Source organism: Sparus aurata, chromosome 7 (genome assembly GCF_900880675.1).
Source record: "Sparus aurata chromosome 7, fSpaAur1.1, whole genome shotgun sequence".
Lineage (NCBI taxonomy): Eukaryota > Metazoa > Chordata > Actinopteri > Spariformes > Sparidae > Sparus > Sparus aurata.
This window is the reverse complement of record NC_044193.1, coordinates 7,663,073-7,683,306: the sequence shown is the minus strand read 5'-3', so window position 1 is coordinate 7,683,306 and position 20,234 is coordinate 7,663,073. Positions and strand designations below refer to the sequence as shown.

Here is a 20,234-nt window from a genome sequence, read left to right as displayed (position 1 = left end):
TTACAAGTGCTAAGCATCAGTATGTTAGCATTGTCATTGTGGTCATGGTAGTGACACACCACTCCGACCCACAGGACCACGTGTCATAAAGCCGTGTCTGACATTGCATTTCAACTGCATTTTTCACTGTTTACACAAGAAACTTTCAAATCTGTCTCTACCAGTAAAAGAGCTACACAACATATTAGAGTTAGCTTAGAGATCAGACAGTGGTGAAGGTGAAACTGAACCCAAAATATGTTCCATTAAATCAACCATAACACTTGAGCCAGTCAAATTAAAAAATATATTTCTTAATCAGTGAAATGTTACAGTAAACCAGGTCATGTTGATATTACCAGTCAATTATGAAATGCTCAGGAATGCGGAACAGTTAGGTGTTTGTTTTTTGATAAGCCTGTGATAAGAATACAGGTTACCAGGAGACCAACTGAGGTAAACGATTCGGTCCACTTTATTCATCAACTGCTGTGATTAGAGAACAAATGCAGCATGAGTCAAGGTTTATAATGTACTGATATTCCCCTGAAATCAAATATAAATACACATTTTACTATGTACTGTATGTAGGTATGCGCTACAAATATATACATAAGCACAAACTGTAAGCAAATAGTGATACAAAGAGTTAGATAGTAATGAGTATGAAGGTGCGAAAATTGAAGATAAAATAGATAGTTAAGGAATCAGAATGGTTTAAGCTCGTTTTAAAATGGTTCCTGCGTTTTTACAAAGTGTCATCCGAGTTTATTGTGCAATGTGAGGTTATTCAGCAGTCGGATGTTACTGACCGTGTAAAAGAGGAAATATTTGAGAAATTTGAGTTTCTAACAGGCGAACCTTTGACACAGTGTTTCAGTTCTCATGACTGTCACATAGGTTGAATCATCATTAACAATAACTCTGTTTTAGGAGAAGAGAGCTTATCTCATACTGCGTTCCAACACAGTTATATATTCCACTGTTATAAGGTGTAGTAAAGATAATCATTCGTCATATAAAGACATGCCATGGTATGAATCAATCTTATGTGTTACTGATAGTGTTTTCCCTACTTTTACTTTTGATTAAGGTGAGGAGATCAGTGTGTTTTTAGTCTAAAATCATGTTTAGTTCAGCATGAATAACTTTATTGCCAAAATTGTACATTGACTAAAGTTCAATTTTGAGGTGCTCATAACTGACTGTTTACATTTTATGCCTGGTGTCTTTGCAGATTACAATTACTTTAAATTTGCACATATGAACAAATGAGATCATTTCATACAATATGACACATTTTTTACAGATTAATAGTGTATAAATTGTTACAAAAAGGATTTACCTCTACCAGAATCAAAATGTTAATTGTTCTGTAATAATTATCACAGGACTGTAACATGTATTGGGCAAAAGATTGTTTTGAACACCAACCCCACCTCACGTTTTTCACTCTGTAGATTCATTGTTTAACTCAGAAACCACCCTTGCTGTAATGGTAAACTGGGTGATTGTACTTGTGTCAGTTAAAGGGGGTCAGTTACCTTTAATGCAACTCAATTTAGGAGATATAATGTGTTTATAAGCTGTAATTAATAACTTAATTGATAGCCTTAATCATGTGCATACTTATTTCCTGTTCAAAATACACTTTTAAAGCAGCTTAAACTTTTGGGGTTGTCATGTTGTGAAAAATTGGCACTTTTCGGACCACTCACTTTTGGAAAGGTCTTTCAGGATGATCAGGACCAAAACTCATTAAAAAAAAACAACAACAACATTTTAACAGTGCAAAGAGAGAGGAAAAACACATGCCAGTGGAATTTTTCACAACTTGGCAAACCAAAATGTGCTCCTATTAATAGGCCAAGCCTGTAAACAAAATTGCAACTGAAATTAGATACAACTGACAATTTGACACTGGGGCGTTTGGGGCTGTTAGGCCTGTCTGGTTAGTATTTATTTTAATCCAATACACCAGTTATAATCGATCACCTCTTGATTTAAAGGATCTCAATACCTCTTCAACTAATGCCAAATTCGAGTGGCATTTAGGGAAAACACGCCTGTAGGCTGTGGTCTTATAAGCTTACCTAAAACTAAATCTGAAAAGTCCTTTATAATTGAAAAAATTAAAATGAAATCTTTCATTTTCCTTTTTAACGGTGGCTCCAGGGTGCTTATTTGATAAGAAGGAGCCAACGGACGATCTTGGCTATCAGAAACCATCGGAACCTGTGTGCGTGTTTTGGACCGTTAGTAAACAGTTGAGGATTTTACGAGGGGACCATGAAGGCAGCGTTTAAAACTATATGGAGAAATTGAGTAAAGAGGTGGAGAGAAGTTCGAGGAGCCGAGGGAGGGACTATAAACGGCTGAAGATAGCCTAAAATTTCAACACATCGTCGTCCTCCCCTCTCATCGCAGGGTTTTGAAAGACTTCTTCTGAAAGGTAAACCTCCAAACAACGCCATAGCACCGAACTATTTTCTTTTTAATTTAGCTAACTTTCAGGAACGTTAGCCGTTAACGTTTCGTTCTTGTCAAAAATGTCGCCAAAAAGTTAATGTTTCTCCGGACGGTCGTGGAAGAAACGTGTCCTGAGCTGCTTAGCTGTTTGTGTAAGACTAATTTAATTGTCAAATCGTAACAAATTCAATAAGAGAAAGCGCTGTCGTTGATTTAATTTGGCCTGTGATAAAGCTGCTATTGTTGCTAGTGGCGGTGATTAACGGTCAGGGGCAGGGCCGGCCAGGCTCTTCCTCAAAACGGTTCTCTTGATCCATTTAGGGCCCCACCGATGAGTCGTACAGGCCATGATGACAGAGACTCAAACAACGAGCTTCTCTTTTTTTATGATGAATTAGAAATCTCCTTCCTCCTGGAGGGACTGTTTACTATGAAGTAACTGATGGCTCTGAACTTTGGTTGGCCTCTTAAAAGTTTTTTTTAATATGATATCGACATTTGCCAACGTCTGTACGGGCTGTAATTAAGTTCAGTCGAACAATAGGAATATGTGTGCTTCACTGACCCCCGGAGGCTGATGTTAATGACATAATAAACGCCCAGTATGTCACAGATGTCCTGATCACGGGTCCAGGCTTTTTATCATATCCTTCTGTGGATGACTCACATTTCCCATGCTGCTGCTGCTGCTGCTTATAGCAGAGCTGATCTAATGTTCATATAATCCTGCCTTGAAAAAGTGAAAGAAATGTTTGATATGTGAATGTGTGTTCTTGTTTTGATCCAGGAAAACTAATCCACATCAGCCATGGGTGTAGAAGGAGGAATGAAGTGTGTCAAGTTCCTGCTTTTCTTTTTCAACTTCATCTTCTGGGTGAGTAGCAGCTTATTGTTTCTAATCACGATTAGAATCAAACTCAGTCATACTAAGAAGTGAAAGCAACAAAATGGGTTTGTGATTCGTTGTCAAGATAAATCAGCTTATCTTTTTCGGCAGAACTATGTTCACCTCTGGTCTGGGCCATTTCCTGAAATTACTCCTTCCCATCAAACCCATGACTGTGCGCATAAACTTTTGTTTGGTCAACATACAGTGTGTAGTCATCTGTTCAACCTGATGACTTGCACAGTCTATTCTATGGCATCCACCTAGTGATTTATTCTTCCTTGTAAACTGGCTAACACTTGTTTAATATCAGATTTCTTAAAACACGGAGGAATGGTAGGACATCTCAAATATCCTGCGCTAACCTGAACCTTTCCCGGATGTGACTTGTTGGCAGCCTTTTTATTGTGTGCTTTAGAGCGAGAGGTGGTGATGATGGAATGTGAATCTTATGACCAGATTTCAAAGTATAACTATGTCATGTGACCGGTCCAACTCAATGCGCTTTCTTTTTTTTCTTTTTTTTTCTCCTTTCCCCTCCCTGGCTCACACAGTTTACAGCTTTACTCTGGCATGTTTGCACAGTGGACTCAGTTGCAACAAGTGCAATCTTGATAGTCATCTCACACTTAGACAGGAGGAAGTACAGAATGACAAAGATGTATGTAGTAACAGACACATAAAGATGTCCTTAACATCAGCTCACAACTACATTATAAACCATTTTATGTCAATGCTGAATATGCACGGCTCGAGTAACACTCGTCTCTCGTCTATTCTGGAATTGATGTGACCATCTTTGCTCTGTTTGCCTGCTCTATTCACCCCTTCATGTTTTCCTACGTCAGTCATTAGCCACCTATTTGACTCATGCACAAATATTGACACTGGTGGTGCCAACAAGGTTAAAAGGGTTTAAAAGGGTTTCAGCTGCACACTGTGCTTAAAATTAAGCAAATAACAGCATAATAGCTGGGCAGTTTATGGGCCATCTGACATTTAAGCTACTGAGCTACATCCACTGTAAATATGAAGTTTTTTTTATCCTGATACAAGCATTTCTGTTAATTTTACTAGAAATACTTTTTAAAAAATGTAAACAGTACAGAGTAGTAAGACCAGTTTGGCTGGCCGCTGTTGTTCCTGGGGCTTCTGTTCATCTGTTTGCTGACTACACTGCATTGTAATGCTTGTTGATAACGGCGACAGAGAAGATGTCTTAGAGCGGAAGGACAGAACTGAAGCACAACATCTGACTTGTCCCTGAGTGTTCTGTAATAACCATGAGGTGACACCGTGTCCTTATCCTGTGCTACATCCTGTTAGGATGTGTTTGTTTTTGCCTGGTGATATGTATATTAGGAGTGATAAAAAGGATAATAAAGGATCTTGGCTGGACTCACGAATGATAAGCATTATAAGGTTATAACTAGGGCCTGACTGATGCCCAATTTTTTGGGCAGATGCCAATACAGATAATAGGGAATAAAAAATTCCATATTAATATATTGGCGGATAACCACACACTTTTTGCAATGATCCATAAAATGTGGTTATCAAACAGTTGTGACAAAGACTTGTAATCGAGGCACGATTTTACAGTTAAACATTAAACTTCATCATCCATACTGAGTGCACTGAAACAGTAAACTTCAATATTAGAATCATCCGTTAATTATAAATTACGCACAGAACTTTTTATGCTTCATAATCGTGAAAAAAATCACGCTGCCGCATATCAGACAAAATATATGCCAATACTGCTAGATCTGTGATGGACCAATACCAACAATTAATATCAGCCAGCAGGGTCTAATTATAACCACATCTTTTGATTATTTATCAGGAAACTGAAACAATTGATTAGTCAAAAGAAAATGTCAATCAAAAATTGAATTTTGATAGCAATTGATCAACAGGGCCACATTTTCAAAAGCAACACAGCCAAAAATGTACTAGTTTGACTTTATCAAATGAGAGTATTTGCTGTTTTTCTTCTTTTCCTTCCATACCAAGATGCATAGCTAGAAATGCGTTGACGGCAAAACCATTGCCTTCCCATGGTACGGCCTAAATCAAATCAACTTTATTTATATAGGCCTACATGGCTCTGCTTTACAGGTGCACCCCCCTGTTTTGCCAGAAGTTTTTAATTTTTTCTAAGGTGTTATTTTTTTTTAAGCTGTGTGTGACCAGGTCCTTATAGTAAAGTGATTTTTTTGTATTTTGGACAGTTTGCAAAATACAACAAGGATGCAGAATATGTTAAATCTGGGATAGTGTGAGAGGTGTTTTTTCACAGTTTATTGACTAGCATTGACCATATAATGAATTAATTATTTTGCAAGAAAATAATCTGGAGATGAATAAACATCAAAGTCTGAGTCAGTGGACTGTCCAGACTGATGTATGAATATGTTTAGGTTCTTGCCTTGTGGTCAGTTTTTTCCCACTTATATCCTCACATCACCCCTTAACTGATTACATCCTCATCCAAACACACTCATCAATGTATCATCATATCAGTCATCATATAAGCTGTTTTAAGCATGTCTGCATTAATGGAGCACAAATTCCAGGTAACACCCAAGGAAACGAGTAGCAGCATTCTTTTGCACATGCACAGCCTCTAAATTAATAGCAAATGACTTTTTAACAGTCTGCCTGTGGAAATGAGAAGAGCTTTTCATAATGACAACTTAAAGTCTTAAGTTTTTGTGCAGTCAGAGTTAGTTCTTAAAGTTCTGTTAATGTCCATTGTATCCAAATATTTAGTGTAGCGTAGCACAACACAAAAACCGCAACCTTGAGAAGAAGGAACTAGGAGATGTGTAAAACTAAGTCGTTGTAGGCAACTAGAAAAGATGCTTCCTCAGTTGTATGTGTAACATTTTAAGTTGAAAAAGAAGTTCAAATTTCAAATTGATGCTTGCTACTTATTTTTACTGCTGAACAACTGATTGCATAATGGACTAATTGTTTTGGCTCTAGTAGTTAACTTCCTTCAAATTGAGTGTTGTTGTACATGAGCTGACTGCCTGCTCTCTGTTTGATGAAGCACTGTCAGCGTTAAGGCCATGTAGCTCACTGTGGTGTTTGTTTTAGAGCTTGTTGATCCCAGCTGATCTTGGTTAAACAGCTCACCCACACAATGTTTGCAAAAGATATAATAAAGCGCTCTCATCGGGCCCACCCAAAGCAGTGACTCTTGAATGTCACAGTTGAACATGTTGCCATCATTGCATATGTGAACAGGAACTTAAGTCTGTTGCAATTTCCCACCACATATTTAGCATTAGTGCGTAGTCATTTTGTTTGTGTCATCTTATACAAGAAAAGAAATGTTCAAGTCGAATAAGTAAGTGAATATCTACCTGTTAAATTTAATCACAACTAAATAGCTAGTGTTGAAAAGTAAATACCCAGAAAAGAACTGAAATATTTTACTCTGACAACCATCTGTCTACATTTATGTGGTTTCATTTTCCGCCTTTAAAATTTTCACAAGGTTATTTAACTTGTGCAATTTCAAAAACTTGATACAACAAAGGGAAGTTGCTCAAATTCAATCAAAATTCAAGATTTCTTGGGGTGCTGTTTAGCTCAGTTGGTAGAGCAGGCGTCCCATGTACAGGGGCTTTGTCATGGCTGCAGTGGACCCGGGTTCAACTCCTGGCCTGGGGCCCTTTGCTGCATGTCACTCCCCCTCTCTCTCATCCTTTTTCTTGTCAAGTCTTCAGCTGATCTATCAATAAAGTAATATGAAGGCCAAATAAAAAAAAAAAAAAATATATATATATATATATATATATATATATATATATATATATATATATATATATATATATATATATGTGTATACAAGAATTCCCTTGAGGATTAAAAAGAAATCTAACCTGGAAACTGTTTCTAACGTAAAAAAAAAAAGTCATGTTTTGGAGATGGCAAAACTTGAAAGTACGCTCTGGAAATTCAAACCACTTGATTTCAGATCAATGTCGGAGTTATAATTCAGTGAATTAAATTCACTGACATTACACTTAGTATTTAGAAGTGTTTCAATTTCAAACTAAGGTACTCAGCCGCTTATAAAAGTTACATTATTACTGCCTACGGCTGGGCGTTATGGCCTTTAAAAAATATTGCAACATTTTTAGGCTGTATCAGGATACTGAATCAATATTTCTAAATATATTTTCAACCACAGTATTTTTGTCAGTGAGACAGTATTGTAAGGATGGCTATCAGTACAATTTTTTTTTGATAATAACAATCTCAAAATTACATCTCTTTAATGTAATGCAGCCTTTAAAACCGGAGATAAGCACATACTTATCGCAATGATATCCACAATCTACGCTGATATATAGTGTCGTATCATGATAAGGATATAACATTGATATATTGTCTTATTCTGCTTGTTCTTTACTTCCATGGTGTTATCAGATAATCAAATAAAACATAACAGTTTCCACTACTGACCTAATCCAAAGAAAAATGCTGGCATTGCACACAGTGAGTAGAAACTATTCAACAGATTCCACCTTAAACAATCTCCCTCTCTTTTCTGCAGATATGTGGCCTCGCATTAATTGTCGTGGGAATCCTGGTTCAACTGGGTATGCACAAAAACGTCAGGATCAAAGATGTATCAGCCTCAGGAGTTCCCATCCTTCTCATCGCAATCGGTGTGGTGATTTTCTTCATCGCCTTCTTTGGCTGTTGCGGTGCCTGGAAAGAGAACTACTGCATGGTCACCACGGTAATTCAAATAGTGTGACATCTGTTAAAGCACACAGCGGTAGAAGTTAACTTTATTGTGTGGGTTTCAATAGAAGTGCCTGATGATGTGTGTACAACATGTTTTATTTCTCTTTCTCCCTCAGTTTGCCGTCTTTCTCTCACTGATCATCATTATCGAGATCGCAGCCGCAATCGCTGGATACGTCTTCAGGAACAAAGTAAGTGTAGAATTTAACTGTTCTTTGTGCTTAATAACAGTGAAGTTGTACCTTTAACTTGCTGTCCATGTTGTGTCTCCCCTTCAGGTCTCAGCTGTCGTCCAGGATAGTCTCACTGATATGATCACCAATTACAGCAACAGCACAGCTGAATTCAGAGAGAGTGTGGATAAGCTGCAGATGGACGTGAGTTCAGTGTAAACTTTCCTGCTCACTGTTTACTTAGTGTGACAACACCTTCGCAAAACACTGCTGCATCCTGATGGTCGCTGCTGCGCTATGTTTCCTTGCACCAACTGTTGACACAGAGAGTGTACATTTCACTATCACATCACCATCGTTAAGCCTTTTAAAGCTGACATGTCCATGTTAAATGTTTTCCATATGACACATTTTGCCTTCCAGTTGAAATGCTGTGGTGTGAACAGTTCTTCTGACTGGAGACACTACAAACCTGAGGGAAACTCTGTGCCTGACTCATGCTGTGTGAACGTCACCTTAAACTGTGGATCTGGGACCATGACAGATGCCACCAAAGTGCACCAGCTGGTAAAAACCTCAGTTGTGGTTAATTTGGCGACACCTTGATTACTGGTGGTAACAGTGTGATTTAATGCTACAGCAAACACTACACGAGCAGCTACTTTGTCATACATACAACAGAAGAACTGTTGTATCTGTTTCCAGTACAGAAAAACTCAAGTTTAAATAAAGGTGTATATTTTTTCTTATCTATTTATATTTTTCAGTTTTTTAAAATAATTGTTAGTCATGTTTTTAAAAGAAATGTACAGCCTGATGTTACACATTTCATTTTAATATAAGCTTAACTTATTCAAATTCAGAAATTTAAGGGAAAACTTAAAACTATTAAAAAAATATGAAACAACAGATACTTTCTCTCGGTCTTTTGATGAGGTGAAACCACTGAAATACTTTTGCCCAAATTGATTTTGTAGATGTTTAAAATCAGAGAATTTTAGATTTTAAGTGTTATTAAAAAATATTTGAAAATATGTTAAACTTTTTTTTTTTTTAATGAACAGACAAACAAAGGCAAAATTAAGATACCCAAGTGTATGTATTGATATTGAAATATCAGAGTTAGGAAAATGAATTAGACTAATAAGGAAAATAATAATTTCAATTTCAAATAAAATATATTTACATATTCAGTGTAATAACAATGTCGTAGGCCCTAGGGTAACTTCAATATCATGTCACCTTCACTGAATGTGCAAACCCAGTTTGTGACAAAGTGAACGGTTAACACTTTAATACACTTCTTCAAACAGTTGACTTTATGATGTTTCATTTTTACACATACAGCCTTGGGGTGTGTGATAGTTTAAACAATGAGGAAGTAAAGTCAGCGCAAACAAATCACCTGTTAACAATAAGTTTTAATGTAAGGCAACGCGCCTTTCAAATAACAAGTCATTTTCGTTTTTGTTTTAGGGTTGTCATGATGCTATTTTTTTTTTTATGAACAAACAAACAAAGGCAAAATTAAGATACCCAAGTGTATGTATTGATATTGAAATATCAGAGTTAGGACAATGAATTAGAATCATAAGGAAAATTATAATAATAATATAAAATTATAGTTAAAAGAAAAAAATATATATACACAATATAAAAAATAAAATATATTTTTTTTAAAAACACTGCGGCGTGTCCATTCATTGTCCAATGTGAGGTTGGGGTAGTCTTCCAGTAAACAGATCCCTGTATTTCACCCAGACCACCTCCATCCTCATTTCTGTGGCAGCCCCCCCAAGAACAGGCCACAGATAGCAGAGTGTAAACGCATACCTTTTAGCTACCATGTAAAGAATATAATCTTAAGAACATTCTCCATTTCTCATTATATTTATCAATGTCGTCATCTTTCCACTTTGTCATTATCATTTGTTTGCCAATCATTATACTTATCTGAATCCAATTGGTTAGGGGTTTTACAATCTGGGCCATGGGCTTAGGGTTGCCTAATATGTAATATGTTAAACATTTTTTAATGCAGGCCACTGATATGATTATCCCCCCAAATTGACCCCCTAGTGGCAAGAAGGTCCTAGCCATTTGCAGAAGAATACCTGTGCCTCGATCCAGTCCTGATTGTTACAAACCTCCAGAGAATAATGACCCAACTCTATGGCTCTAGTTTGCTCTTTGCCCTCTTTTAGCTCATTGTCAGTCCGAAAGCCGTAGGCCATTTACAGCCAAGAAAACTGATAAAGCGACACATCACAAAAAGTTAGCAACTTGTTACTGGAAAAGGTCCAACATCTTCTTCGTTACACCAAACCAATACTAGACAGAGAGTAAATATTAGACAGAAGCATCACTCCTCACAGGTTAAACAAATACAGAATGCATTTGTTCATGCAAAGCTCATATTTCAAATAAAATATATTTACATATTTAGTGTAATAACATTGTCGTAGGGTAACTTCAAAATCATGTCACCTTCACTGAATATGCAAACCCAGTTTGTGACAAAGTGAACGGTTAACACTTTAATACACTTCTTCAAACAGTTGACTTTATGATGTTTTATTTTTACACATACAGCCTTGGGGTGTGTGATAGTTCAAACAATAAGGAAGTAAAGTCAGCGCAAACAAATCACCTGTTAAAAATAAGTTTTACTGGGAGGCAACGCGCCTCTCAAATAACAAGCCATTTTCGTTTTTGTTTTAGGGTTGTCATGATGCTATGGAGGCATTCCTGAAGAAAAACATCATGTGGGTGATAGTTGGAGCTCTTGTCATTGCCTTCCTGCAGGTATGTAACATCAATAAAAAAAACAAAAAAACTTTGGTGCACTAGAAACATTGTTCGGCCGGACATTAGCACTAAAATGATTTCAGATGTTACTTTTATTGTATTGTCATTGTGATAATAACTTCTTAAATCTAATCTGTTTTTCACTTGACGTGTTTGAGACTTCTCATCTACAGGCGATATAGATTTAGATACACTCTAATGTCACTGTCCTCTCCTTGTGTGTGATTGTTTTAATTCCAGATAATGGGCATCGTGTTCGCCTGCTGTTTGATGAGAGGCATCCGCAGCGGCTACGAGGTCATGTGATCCAGCTTCACACTAGAGGAGGAGTTGGTCGTTCAGAGCATACTTTCTGGGAGCTTCAGTTGGATACGTTAATATGTTCATCTTATACTTCAAATACAATGCACAGAACAATATACTTTCCCTTGTATTGATTTTGGACTTTATTTTCATAGGTTAACAATATCTCTGCATCATACTGTATAAGCTTTCGAATTTCGAATGGTAGGAAGGATTAATGTCCACTTTATTGTCTGTATATGTTCTTGTTGGAAAAGGAATTCTTGCATCTTTTACTGTGCTTGTTCTGTTGATCTGTTTGGGCGCCAAGTGTTTTTTATGTTATGCTGGTTTCTGGTTTCTATTTTTATTAAAGACTCTTTAAATTACGTGTGAATTTGCTTTAAGAGTAAAAAAAGGAAGGAAAACAAATACACCATGAAAGGTATTTATTTGAGACACATTTCCTTTACAATGCATGTAATATTGGCAGAGCATCACAACAGTCAGAACTTGGGCAAATAATATCACACATTTTAAAATAAATCATAAACACCACAACCTTTGCAAATAATATTTCAGTGTCCTGTGCCGGTCGTTGCGAAAGGCACAGGAAGCAAACGACATTTCACACCTTACAACACCAAACAACAGCGCGAGGGATGTGCAGCTCCTCTCACCGTTGACCTGAAGTTTGCAAAAAGCTTGAATGAAATGCTCTGCTGAGGTGTGGTCTGAACAGGATACGTTCATGTAGTTTTAAGCCTCCGATGCAAGAAAACATGAAGTAAACAATAAAGTAAAGTGCCATCACAACTCTTTTTCAGACAGCTAGTAAATATGCGGATTCAGGAATATTAAAGGACAAGTTCATCCAAAAATGAAAGTTCAGTCTTTATCTACTCACCCTCAAACAGATGGAAAGTCGGGAGAAGTTTTGTGGTTGACGAAACATTTTTGGCACTTCACAGCAAAACAGCATTGAAATATTCTCTTAAACAACTGAAGTAGATGGAGACTAGTTTTGAAACATAAAAAAAAACTGAAAAGCAAACATAACATGGCTCCGTTTCCTAATCCAAGTCTCCGGAAGCCGGCAGATCCTAAATCATTTGCATATACAGTCTTCCAGAGACGCAAATTACACTGGACAAGCTGTTTGGAGCCCTTTTTATGTTTTTGTCAGTTGTTTTATACCATTTTAAATCAAGTCCGTATCTACTTCAGTTGTTTAGGAGAATGCTGCAACGCTGTTTTGCTGTGAAGCTTCAGAAATGTTTTCTGGACTGAGAAACTGAGAAACACCCGACTTTCCATCAGCAGATATTCATCATTGGTTGAAATCATCCTTTAATCTACAATATGAAGTTCAGCCTCTCTTCACACAAACAAGCTTGAGTGTCTCTGCAAGTAATAATTGGGCTTTTTATTTTTTTTCAATCTCCATTTAGGATCCAGCAAAATGCCACTGTGTAATCTAAGGATCTTTGATGTCGACATGTTTGATCAAACCACATCCTTCCTCAAGGCTGTTGTCACAATATTCCCCTTTTACAGGTTATCTACATTTTTACCGTGACCAGCATTATTCAATGTAAAGAAGTAAGATCAGAGCGCAGAGTGAGGTAAATGTATGAGAAGCTACAGTACAATTTTGATCTGAGCATGTAAAAGTATTTGACATGCCCTCGTAACAACAGCCTCATCAGTATGTTTATGAATGGAATGTGTCCAAAAACTATTTTACTAGTAGCACACAGTATTACTTATTTTCTTTACTTTGTTTCACTGCTTGTCTTTGGAGCCACGTAATGATTCGTTAGCTTATAAGTAAACAATTGAAAAGTCTGAGCTTTACAGAAGTAACGCGCTTGAGATAAAGCAACAGGTCATCATATTACCTCACCATCTCCAATTAATATAGTCCAGTGCGTTATGATACATTTAAGTGCCTCGTGAGGGTCTGAAGTGCATGAGAACTCCTCTAAACAAGAAAACCTCTGGTCTCACTGTGCTTATTTGTAAAGTGAGATCTGACAACACTCCGCTGATACAGACACAACAGACGTTTCCTAAAGAGATCCTATTAACTTTGTATGTTGTTGATGTTTATAGCTAAATTGGCAAATAAGACAGCTCTAAGGCGTCAAGCAGAAATCAGATTCTTTCCTGCAAACCTGCTTTGAGTTTTGGGCTAAGACGAAGCTTTTTTGTTTTTCCTCATCCTCAGAAGCTTGCCAAGAATGGTTTTAAAATGTTTTTTCCTTGGCAAAAATGAGACGTTGAAAGCTCTCAGGAAGTTGTGTTGCCTTCCGCACGAATGAGGACATAATCACCACAGCAGATCGCTTCAGACTTCCTGTCAGTGTGGGCTGGGACCCTTTGGGTAGTTGGCAGAGAGAAATACCATGTTGTGCAAAAGCAGTGACACCTCTGAGTCTGCAAAGAAATGTACATAAAGGTATAAAAATAGCATTCCATTTAAGGCAAGACAGACATGCCAACAGGAAGGGTTAAAGGGACAGTTCAACATTTCGGTAGAGCTCTAGATGAGAAGATTGATACCACTAATATATCTGTGCATTAAAGGAAAATTCTACAGATTTTACACATCAAAATCCATTAACATGTGTGGGAGGGATCGACTGCATATGTTAAAAAGTTGCATAGAGAGTGTCGTTGCAACAGAAGGCATAAAGTCTGATAAACTGTTATTGTTTATGCTAACCCAAGCTAATCAGTGTACCATACAGACATGGGAGTGGCACAAATGTTCTTATCTAAGTTAGGGATGAAAGCAAACATGCTTATTTCCCGAAAATGTTAACCATTCCTTTAAATAGTCACAGAATAAAAAAAAAATACTGCACATTCAAATCAAAATACCTTTCAGTGAGGAGGTCACCTGAAGCCACTGGATTAACCACTCATGACACTCCTTAGCGCCAAGATTAGTAGAATTGAGCCCCCTTACATAACAAGCCTGAAAAGAAAATATTCTGTATTTATGACACAACTAACTAATACACAGTGTTTCATCATATAAACAGTGTTTGGCCAGTGACAGTACAGAGCAACTGACCTGTCTGAGCTCATCGTCATTCAGCTCATGAGCTCCCAGCCTGCTGAGTGCTCGGTCCTGCTGGAGCAGCTCCAGGGCATGATTGTTCAGCCGCCAGCCAATCAGGAACCCTGGAAGGCGAGGCGTCAGGAAGAGCAGGGGGCTGATGTGTCTCTGATTGGCCGTACAGAGAGACAGAAGAGATATTCAAGAGATATTCAACAAGCCCTGTACATTTTATGTCAATGCAATTAGTGTTTTTGTGCACAGACTTTACTGACCATCTGATTCACACCCATCCATCTTATACCCAGAGGGCGTCCAGAGAACAGGCCCCGAACGGCAAGGATGTCAGACACTTGAGGGTTTTCTCCACTTTGCACCTGGAGATGCAAGAAAGTCAGTTTATTTATTATGCTAAAGCATTATTTCAATACATAGCATATAGAAGATAGTATTTTGTCATATATTTGGCTGTCAAATATATCCACATCATCATGTTCCTATGAGCAAAAATGTCACTCAATGTCAATCAGTCACTTACTTTAGCACACAGGCCCTTAAGGCGACTCTGCAGCTGAGTGTCTTTGACCTGACGGCTCTTATTCTCAAGTCCTTTGAGAACTGGCTGGTGGTGCTGGACCCTGAGGGAATGGTACAATCCCTGAAACTCGGCCTGTTGCCTGGGACTCCAGAAATGACGGATAAGGAGCTGGCGTGGGAAAAAGTACCTGGCAGTGAACAGAGGGGGAAGCGGCAGATAGATGGGAGGGGAAAATGGGTGTCAACAGGGACAGAAGGGAAGGTCCAACACAATGTAGGTGATTATGTAGTATTCTGAGGAATAAGGAGTTAAATAAGGAACTCACATCAAGACAAAAACCAGGTAGTTGGCAAAGGGAGGGAGGGATATCAGGAGCAGTGGAATCGCCTTCATCAAGTCTCTGCGAAACTGCAAAAGAAGAGTAAAGCTATGATGAGATAATAAATAAATTATTAATTATCATTATTAATTATTATCATCCAACCTGTCTGAGTTTCTCCATGTCTCTGTAGGGCAGATCCTTGAACTGCAGCCCTTCTGTGCCCATCTTTACTTTTATGTTCTTCACTTCGTTGGCATCTTTGAACAATAGTTTGAATCCTGGAAAAATTCATTGATTAAAAAAAAAAAGATGTTTACGATGATAAAAATGTGGATGGAAAAGGTCTGCATTACCTACTATAATAAGAAGGTTTTCACATGTGAACAGCTGAGCTGGGAGTCGATCAAGTAGCCCATATAAGTCCCATATAAACAACTTGTGCATGCATTCTACAGCATGTGATACCACAGTATGATAAAACTGCTTAATCGTGATTAAATATAGACATGTTTTAAAATACCTGCATTTAACTAAATTCAAATAGTGTGCAGTAATTAAGAAAATAAACTTTTCTCCACAAGTGCACCATGCACTTTGTCTTTGGATCCAATATGAAGAACATTATATTACATTATTTTATCTATGAAACTTGGACTCCAAAGCTATATATTGCTGTATCTTCTGATGTTTCTAAAAATGTAAATATACATCAGTGTCTTTTTTTTAATAGATATAAAAACCTCCTAACACAACTTAAAACATTTATAGAAAACATCTACATAATATAATATTAGAAATACAGTACAGAGGACCTGAGAGGGGAGTAAACAGCGGGCTTACCTTCCACAAACGTATGGTAAAGCTGAAAAAAGCGAGGAAATCGCCTTTTCAGGAAACCTTCATATTTGGTATTTGCCTTCTGCAGCTTTGAGGCGACACCTCGTCCAACTTTAGACGTTGAGTAGTGTCTACACAGGGGCAACCTGTACAGCAGAAAATGTTAACATGGAGAAACATAAATAAGCATCAATAAGGAAGTTAAATTCAAAGAAACCCCGGAAATCATGTCTACATCTGCATGCCTTGTGTATATTGGAGACAAAAATAACTTGGTAGTTGTATTCTGGACGTCTAATGACAGCGCCAAGTGTCATTATTGCAACATAAAGTAGACAGCTCCCTCTACATGACGACAGGTCTGTTTAAATGTTTCTTATCAAAACATAACAAACGGTTGAGCACACCCACACGCACAGCTAGCTTAGCAAGGGTTCAAATGAGAGGAGAGTAAACAACAAGACAAATTGTGAATGAATGTAACTTAAGGACCTTTGGACGAACCTTGACTGACAGGACACATATGAAGAATAAAGGCCATTATTTATCCTGTTTGTCCTGAGACCATAGAGTCGGATCAAAGACAACTGGCTACACAGGCTCGGACAGGACAGCGCCATGTTTGACACCGGGAGTTCCGTCTAGTTACCGTAATGACCAGAGACGCACGTAATAGGTGTTCAGTTACCGTAATGTCTGCTGTACAGTACACAGATTTTAAATATTTGAATTATGTAATTAATGTATCCTTCTGTAGCTATTAAATGTAAATAAAATGCCATAGGGTAGATAGAATATCATACTAATTCTTATTGTTTAATATTTATTATTGCTATCATCTGTTATCGTTTTAACCTTTATTTGACCCTCATTCAGCTGATAAAATAAAGATTATATATATACATATATATATATATATATATATATATATTTACCACATTTAGTTAAAAAAAACTGTTCCATGTCAACACAAAACACATAATCATTTTATGATATAAAATGTATTACTACAGATTAAACGACTGAAGATTATATGAGGTGGTTAAAATGACTTTAGTCTACTATTATTTTATTTGAATTACATTATAGAAACTCAAGTCAGACAAATAAAATGGGAATTACTAAAATAACTTAAACAATAGTAAAACAAAGGTAAATAATTAATTGATTGATCAAATAAATATAAAATGAAAAACTGTCAGCATAACTATTGAGTTATTTTAACTACCTTTGGTACATTTCGTAGCTGATACTTTAAATAGGCTTTATTTACTTAATTATATTTTACTATATTTTTCATGCCTCCGTATGAAAAGTTTTTAAAAAAGGAAAATGTAAGCTGAAGTAACTAGATACAGTAAGTAACGCTTGGGTTAATTTGAATGTGGTTTTAATTACTTCAACAGATGCTACAACAACAAGTTAAGAATTGTGCCCGACCCGGAAGTCACGTGAATCCTCGCGATGACATCCAAAAAAAAGAATAATTGAAAGGGGCGGGGTTACGAACATTATTCAGTCTTTTGCCGAGTTGGATGCAGTGCTGTTTTTCAAGGTAACACAACATTTTTTTTCTTTTTTTAATGAAAACTTGTAAAAACTTTTAGAAACGTTTCGATTTCACTCTTTTAAATATGTATATTTGGCTTTGCTTTAGCAAGTAATTGCACTAGTTTTGTCAGCTAGCGCACGACTTGTTTTTTTTTTTGCTAGCAAACATGGCCTCGAGCCACATATATTCTGCGTGAATGGTTAACGTTAGCTAAGTAATTAAAGCTCGCCGACTGTTTCCTAACATTTTTTTTACACGTTAATACCCCCAAAATATACTTTCAAATGAAACCAAATATTGCTTTATATTCGTTTAAAAACAAATATTTATTGAATGCCATCCAAGTGAAACTCATACCGCGCTACTCAAAGATGCTGCTTGGAAACTGCAAACAGTGGATGTGGCGGACCGTGCTTAGAATAAAACCGATAATAACAAACCCACAGTAGCAAGCAATCACACTTTCAGGCGATAACTAGGCACACCTGTAGAGTTGGACAGAGTCCTGAAGTTTGAATCTGATTGGTTGTTGTCATGGTTCTCCAGCTATTTAAAATCTGCTCCCAGTGCACTGAGAGTATTTAGCTTATGTGTTCTCAACCAGGCGAACTTTAAATCCATCTGTGACCCTCCCAGTTGACCACTGTAGCTGCAGTCAAAATGACGACCACTATCCGATTTGGAACTAGCACTGGTCCAAACAGGACTGCTTCTTCTGAGAGAGCCCAGCTAACAGAGGAATGCGGTAATACTAAAGTTATTTTTGCACATTAAGTTGTCATCTGGTTTAGTAAGTACTAATAGGTAAAGAGAATTAATTTGTTTTTCTAAATTTAAAGATAAAGGAAACTGTGACCCAGACAAACTTCTCCAGTGCCCCTTTGATAAGAACCACCAGATCCGAGCCTGCCGCTTTCCTTACCATCTGATTAAGTGCAGGAAGGTGAGTTAAGTAAATATTTGCCAGATATTAGCAGGTACAAACAAAGAATATAGATTTATAATGCATGTAATTGTGATGTGTCATTGTGTATCACACAACTATCGCAAGTAAATTGTTATGGTCACTTCTGTTCTACATTTTTACAAAGATCGACAGATGTTCTTAGGTTCATTTTGACTTTGGTACTTATTTGGGCAAATTTGAAACTCATAAGACAAAATTTAAAGTGTTTTTGTTTTTTTGTCTCACCTGCCTTTGCGTATGTGTAACTGTACCATAATGTGAAGTGATTGGCATTCTTGTTACAAAGCAGTGTTCTGCTGCAAAACCTTGGGCATGAGAAACACCACCAACCCACTCGCACACAGTTGTAGAGCAGGTCCTTCCTTTCATGGCAATGGAAACCTCCCCAAACATAGGCTCCACTTTCATCCCACAAAACTGTAAAGGATCTTGAGACTCACATTGAATTAAAGTGCTAATATTGTCCTTTAGTAGAAAACCAAGCTCTATGGAGATAATGATACAAGGGTTTATCACAGGAGAAAAAGTTACTTGAACATTGATTTCTTATTTAAAATCATATTTGTGTCATATTCCCTTTTCTTGGTTGACATAATTAGCTGTTGCATAGACTGCTGAAGTCACAGAGGTTTGATTATTACTTCTTCCTCACCGATTTGTAGAATCATCCCAAACTGGCCAGTGAACTGAAAACCTGCCCATTCAACGCTCGCCATCTGGTCCCCAAGCATGAGCTGACTCACCATACCGAAACCTGTGAGGACAGAATATCTGTGGACACTGAACAGGGTAAAATTATCTCTTGATTGTCCCTTTCTTTATATTGCAGAGTCAACATGTGCTGACAGTGTTTCTAAATTAACTAATGCTCTGTTTACAGCCACAAGGGACAGTGGACGTGCTAAATGGCAGGTCCCAGTCAGTACGTGGGTGAACCCAAACATGACTGAAGATTGGGAAGAAGGTATTATCAACCTAGTTTGACATATCCAATGTTCAGTTTCTAAAGCTTTAATTTAACAATATTTTCTCCTCTTGTCTACTCTGAATCAGACTTAAAACTTTGGATTAGTAATGTGGTGTCTGTAAAGTAAACAAATGTTTTTGTCTTACAGAGGCTGATGATTCTGCTGCTCCTTTTGTGTGGGGTGTGAACACAGCGTTGAATGAAAAGTAAGTGGTCTGTTCCAGAATTCTTTGAACGTGTTCATAAATGTTCTTTGTTTTTAACTATTTTGTATTTTGTCGTGTTTCTCTGCAGACAGGACATGAGGCCCACCAACAACCTTGGCCCATCTTTTAGAATGCCAAATACCCTCCCATGGTCTGAGCTATGAGACTTGATTAGGGTTTACTGTATATTCATACATCCCTGTTGGAGGCTTATTTTATGCATGCATGGATATTTCCTTTTTAAAGTTGTTCTCAAGTTCTTGCCCATGCAAAGGTTTTAATTTGCAAATGGAAAAATTACCCCTTGTTGGATCTAGTATTGTCTTGCATCACCACTGTTACAGAAATTAAAGGTGTTGTGATACAAAGATGTAAACAATTTTTTTAATTAAAGGTGTGAAGTGCAAATAA

General features: G+C 37.2%; 3 protein-coding genes across 5 annotated transcripts; 2 read left to right on the top strand and 1 right to left on the bottom strand.

The window, feature by feature from the left end:
- Nucleotides 1-2,273: 2,273 nt before the first annotated feature.
- cd63 (CD63 molecule) lies at nucleotides 2,274-11,756 on the top strand. 2 transcript variants are annotated; one of them, XM_030423324.1, is made up of 8 exons: nucleotides 2,275-2,431; nucleotides 3,236-3,322; nucleotides 7,908-8,096; nucleotides 8,221-8,295; nucleotides 8,383-8,481; nucleotides 8,701-8,844; nucleotides 10,999-11,082; nucleotides 11,326-11,756. In XM_030423324.1, exons 2-8 carry the CDS (start codon nucleotides 3,257-3,259, stop codon nucleotides 11,389-11,391), a joined length of 723 nt encoding a protein of 240 aa, XP_030279184.1. In that variant the 5' UTR covers nucleotides 2,275-2,431; nucleotides 3,236-3,256; the 3' UTR covers nucleotides 11,392-11,756. The 2 variants fall into 2 exon arrangements, with proteins under 2 accessions (XP_030279185.1, XP_030279184.1); XM_030423325.1 differs by lacking the exons at nucleotides 10,999-11,082; nucleotides 11,326-11,756 and adding an exon at nucleotides 9,754-9,873 and having other exon boundaries at nucleotides 2,274-2,431.
- Nucleotides 11,757-11,801: 45 nt separating this feature from the next.
- Nucleotides 11,802-16,775, bottom strand: letmd1 (LETM1 domain containing 1). The gene is made up of 9 exons (XM_030423323.1): nucleotides 16,636-16,775; nucleotides 16,135-16,277; nucleotides 15,457-15,572; nucleotides 15,298-15,380; nucleotides 14,973-15,159; nucleotides 14,710-14,811; nucleotides 14,450-14,602; nucleotides 14,254-14,350; nucleotides 11,802-13,806 (listed from the first exon to the last, which is right to left on the bottom strand). Exons 1-9 carry the CDS (start codon nucleotides 16,749-16,751, stop codon nucleotides 13,730-13,732), a joined length of 1,074 nt encoding a protein of 357 aa, XP_030279183.1. The 5' UTR covers nucleotides 16,752-16,775; the 3' UTR covers nucleotides 11,802-13,729.
- A 783-nt stretch (nucleotides 16,776-17,558) lies between these two features.
- gtsf1 (gametocyte specific factor 1) lies at nucleotides 17,559-20,234 on the top strand. 2 transcript variants are annotated; one of them, XM_030423327.1, is made up of 7 exons: nucleotides 17,559-17,686; nucleotides 18,320-18,428; nucleotides 18,523-18,626; nucleotides 19,313-19,439; nucleotides 19,531-19,614; nucleotides 19,766-19,823; nucleotides 19,912-20,234. In XM_030423327.1, exons 2-7 carry the CDS (start codon nucleotides 18,344-18,346, stop codon nucleotides 19,985-19,987), a joined length of 534 nt encoding a protein of 177 aa, XP_030279187.1. In that variant the 5' UTR covers nucleotides 17,559-17,686; nucleotides 18,320-18,343; the 3' UTR covers nucleotides 19,988-20,234. The 2 variants fall into 2 exon arrangements, with proteins under 2 accessions (XP_030279187.1, XP_030279186.1); XM_030423326.1 differs by having other exon boundaries at nucleotides 17,569-17,686; nucleotides 18,288-18,428.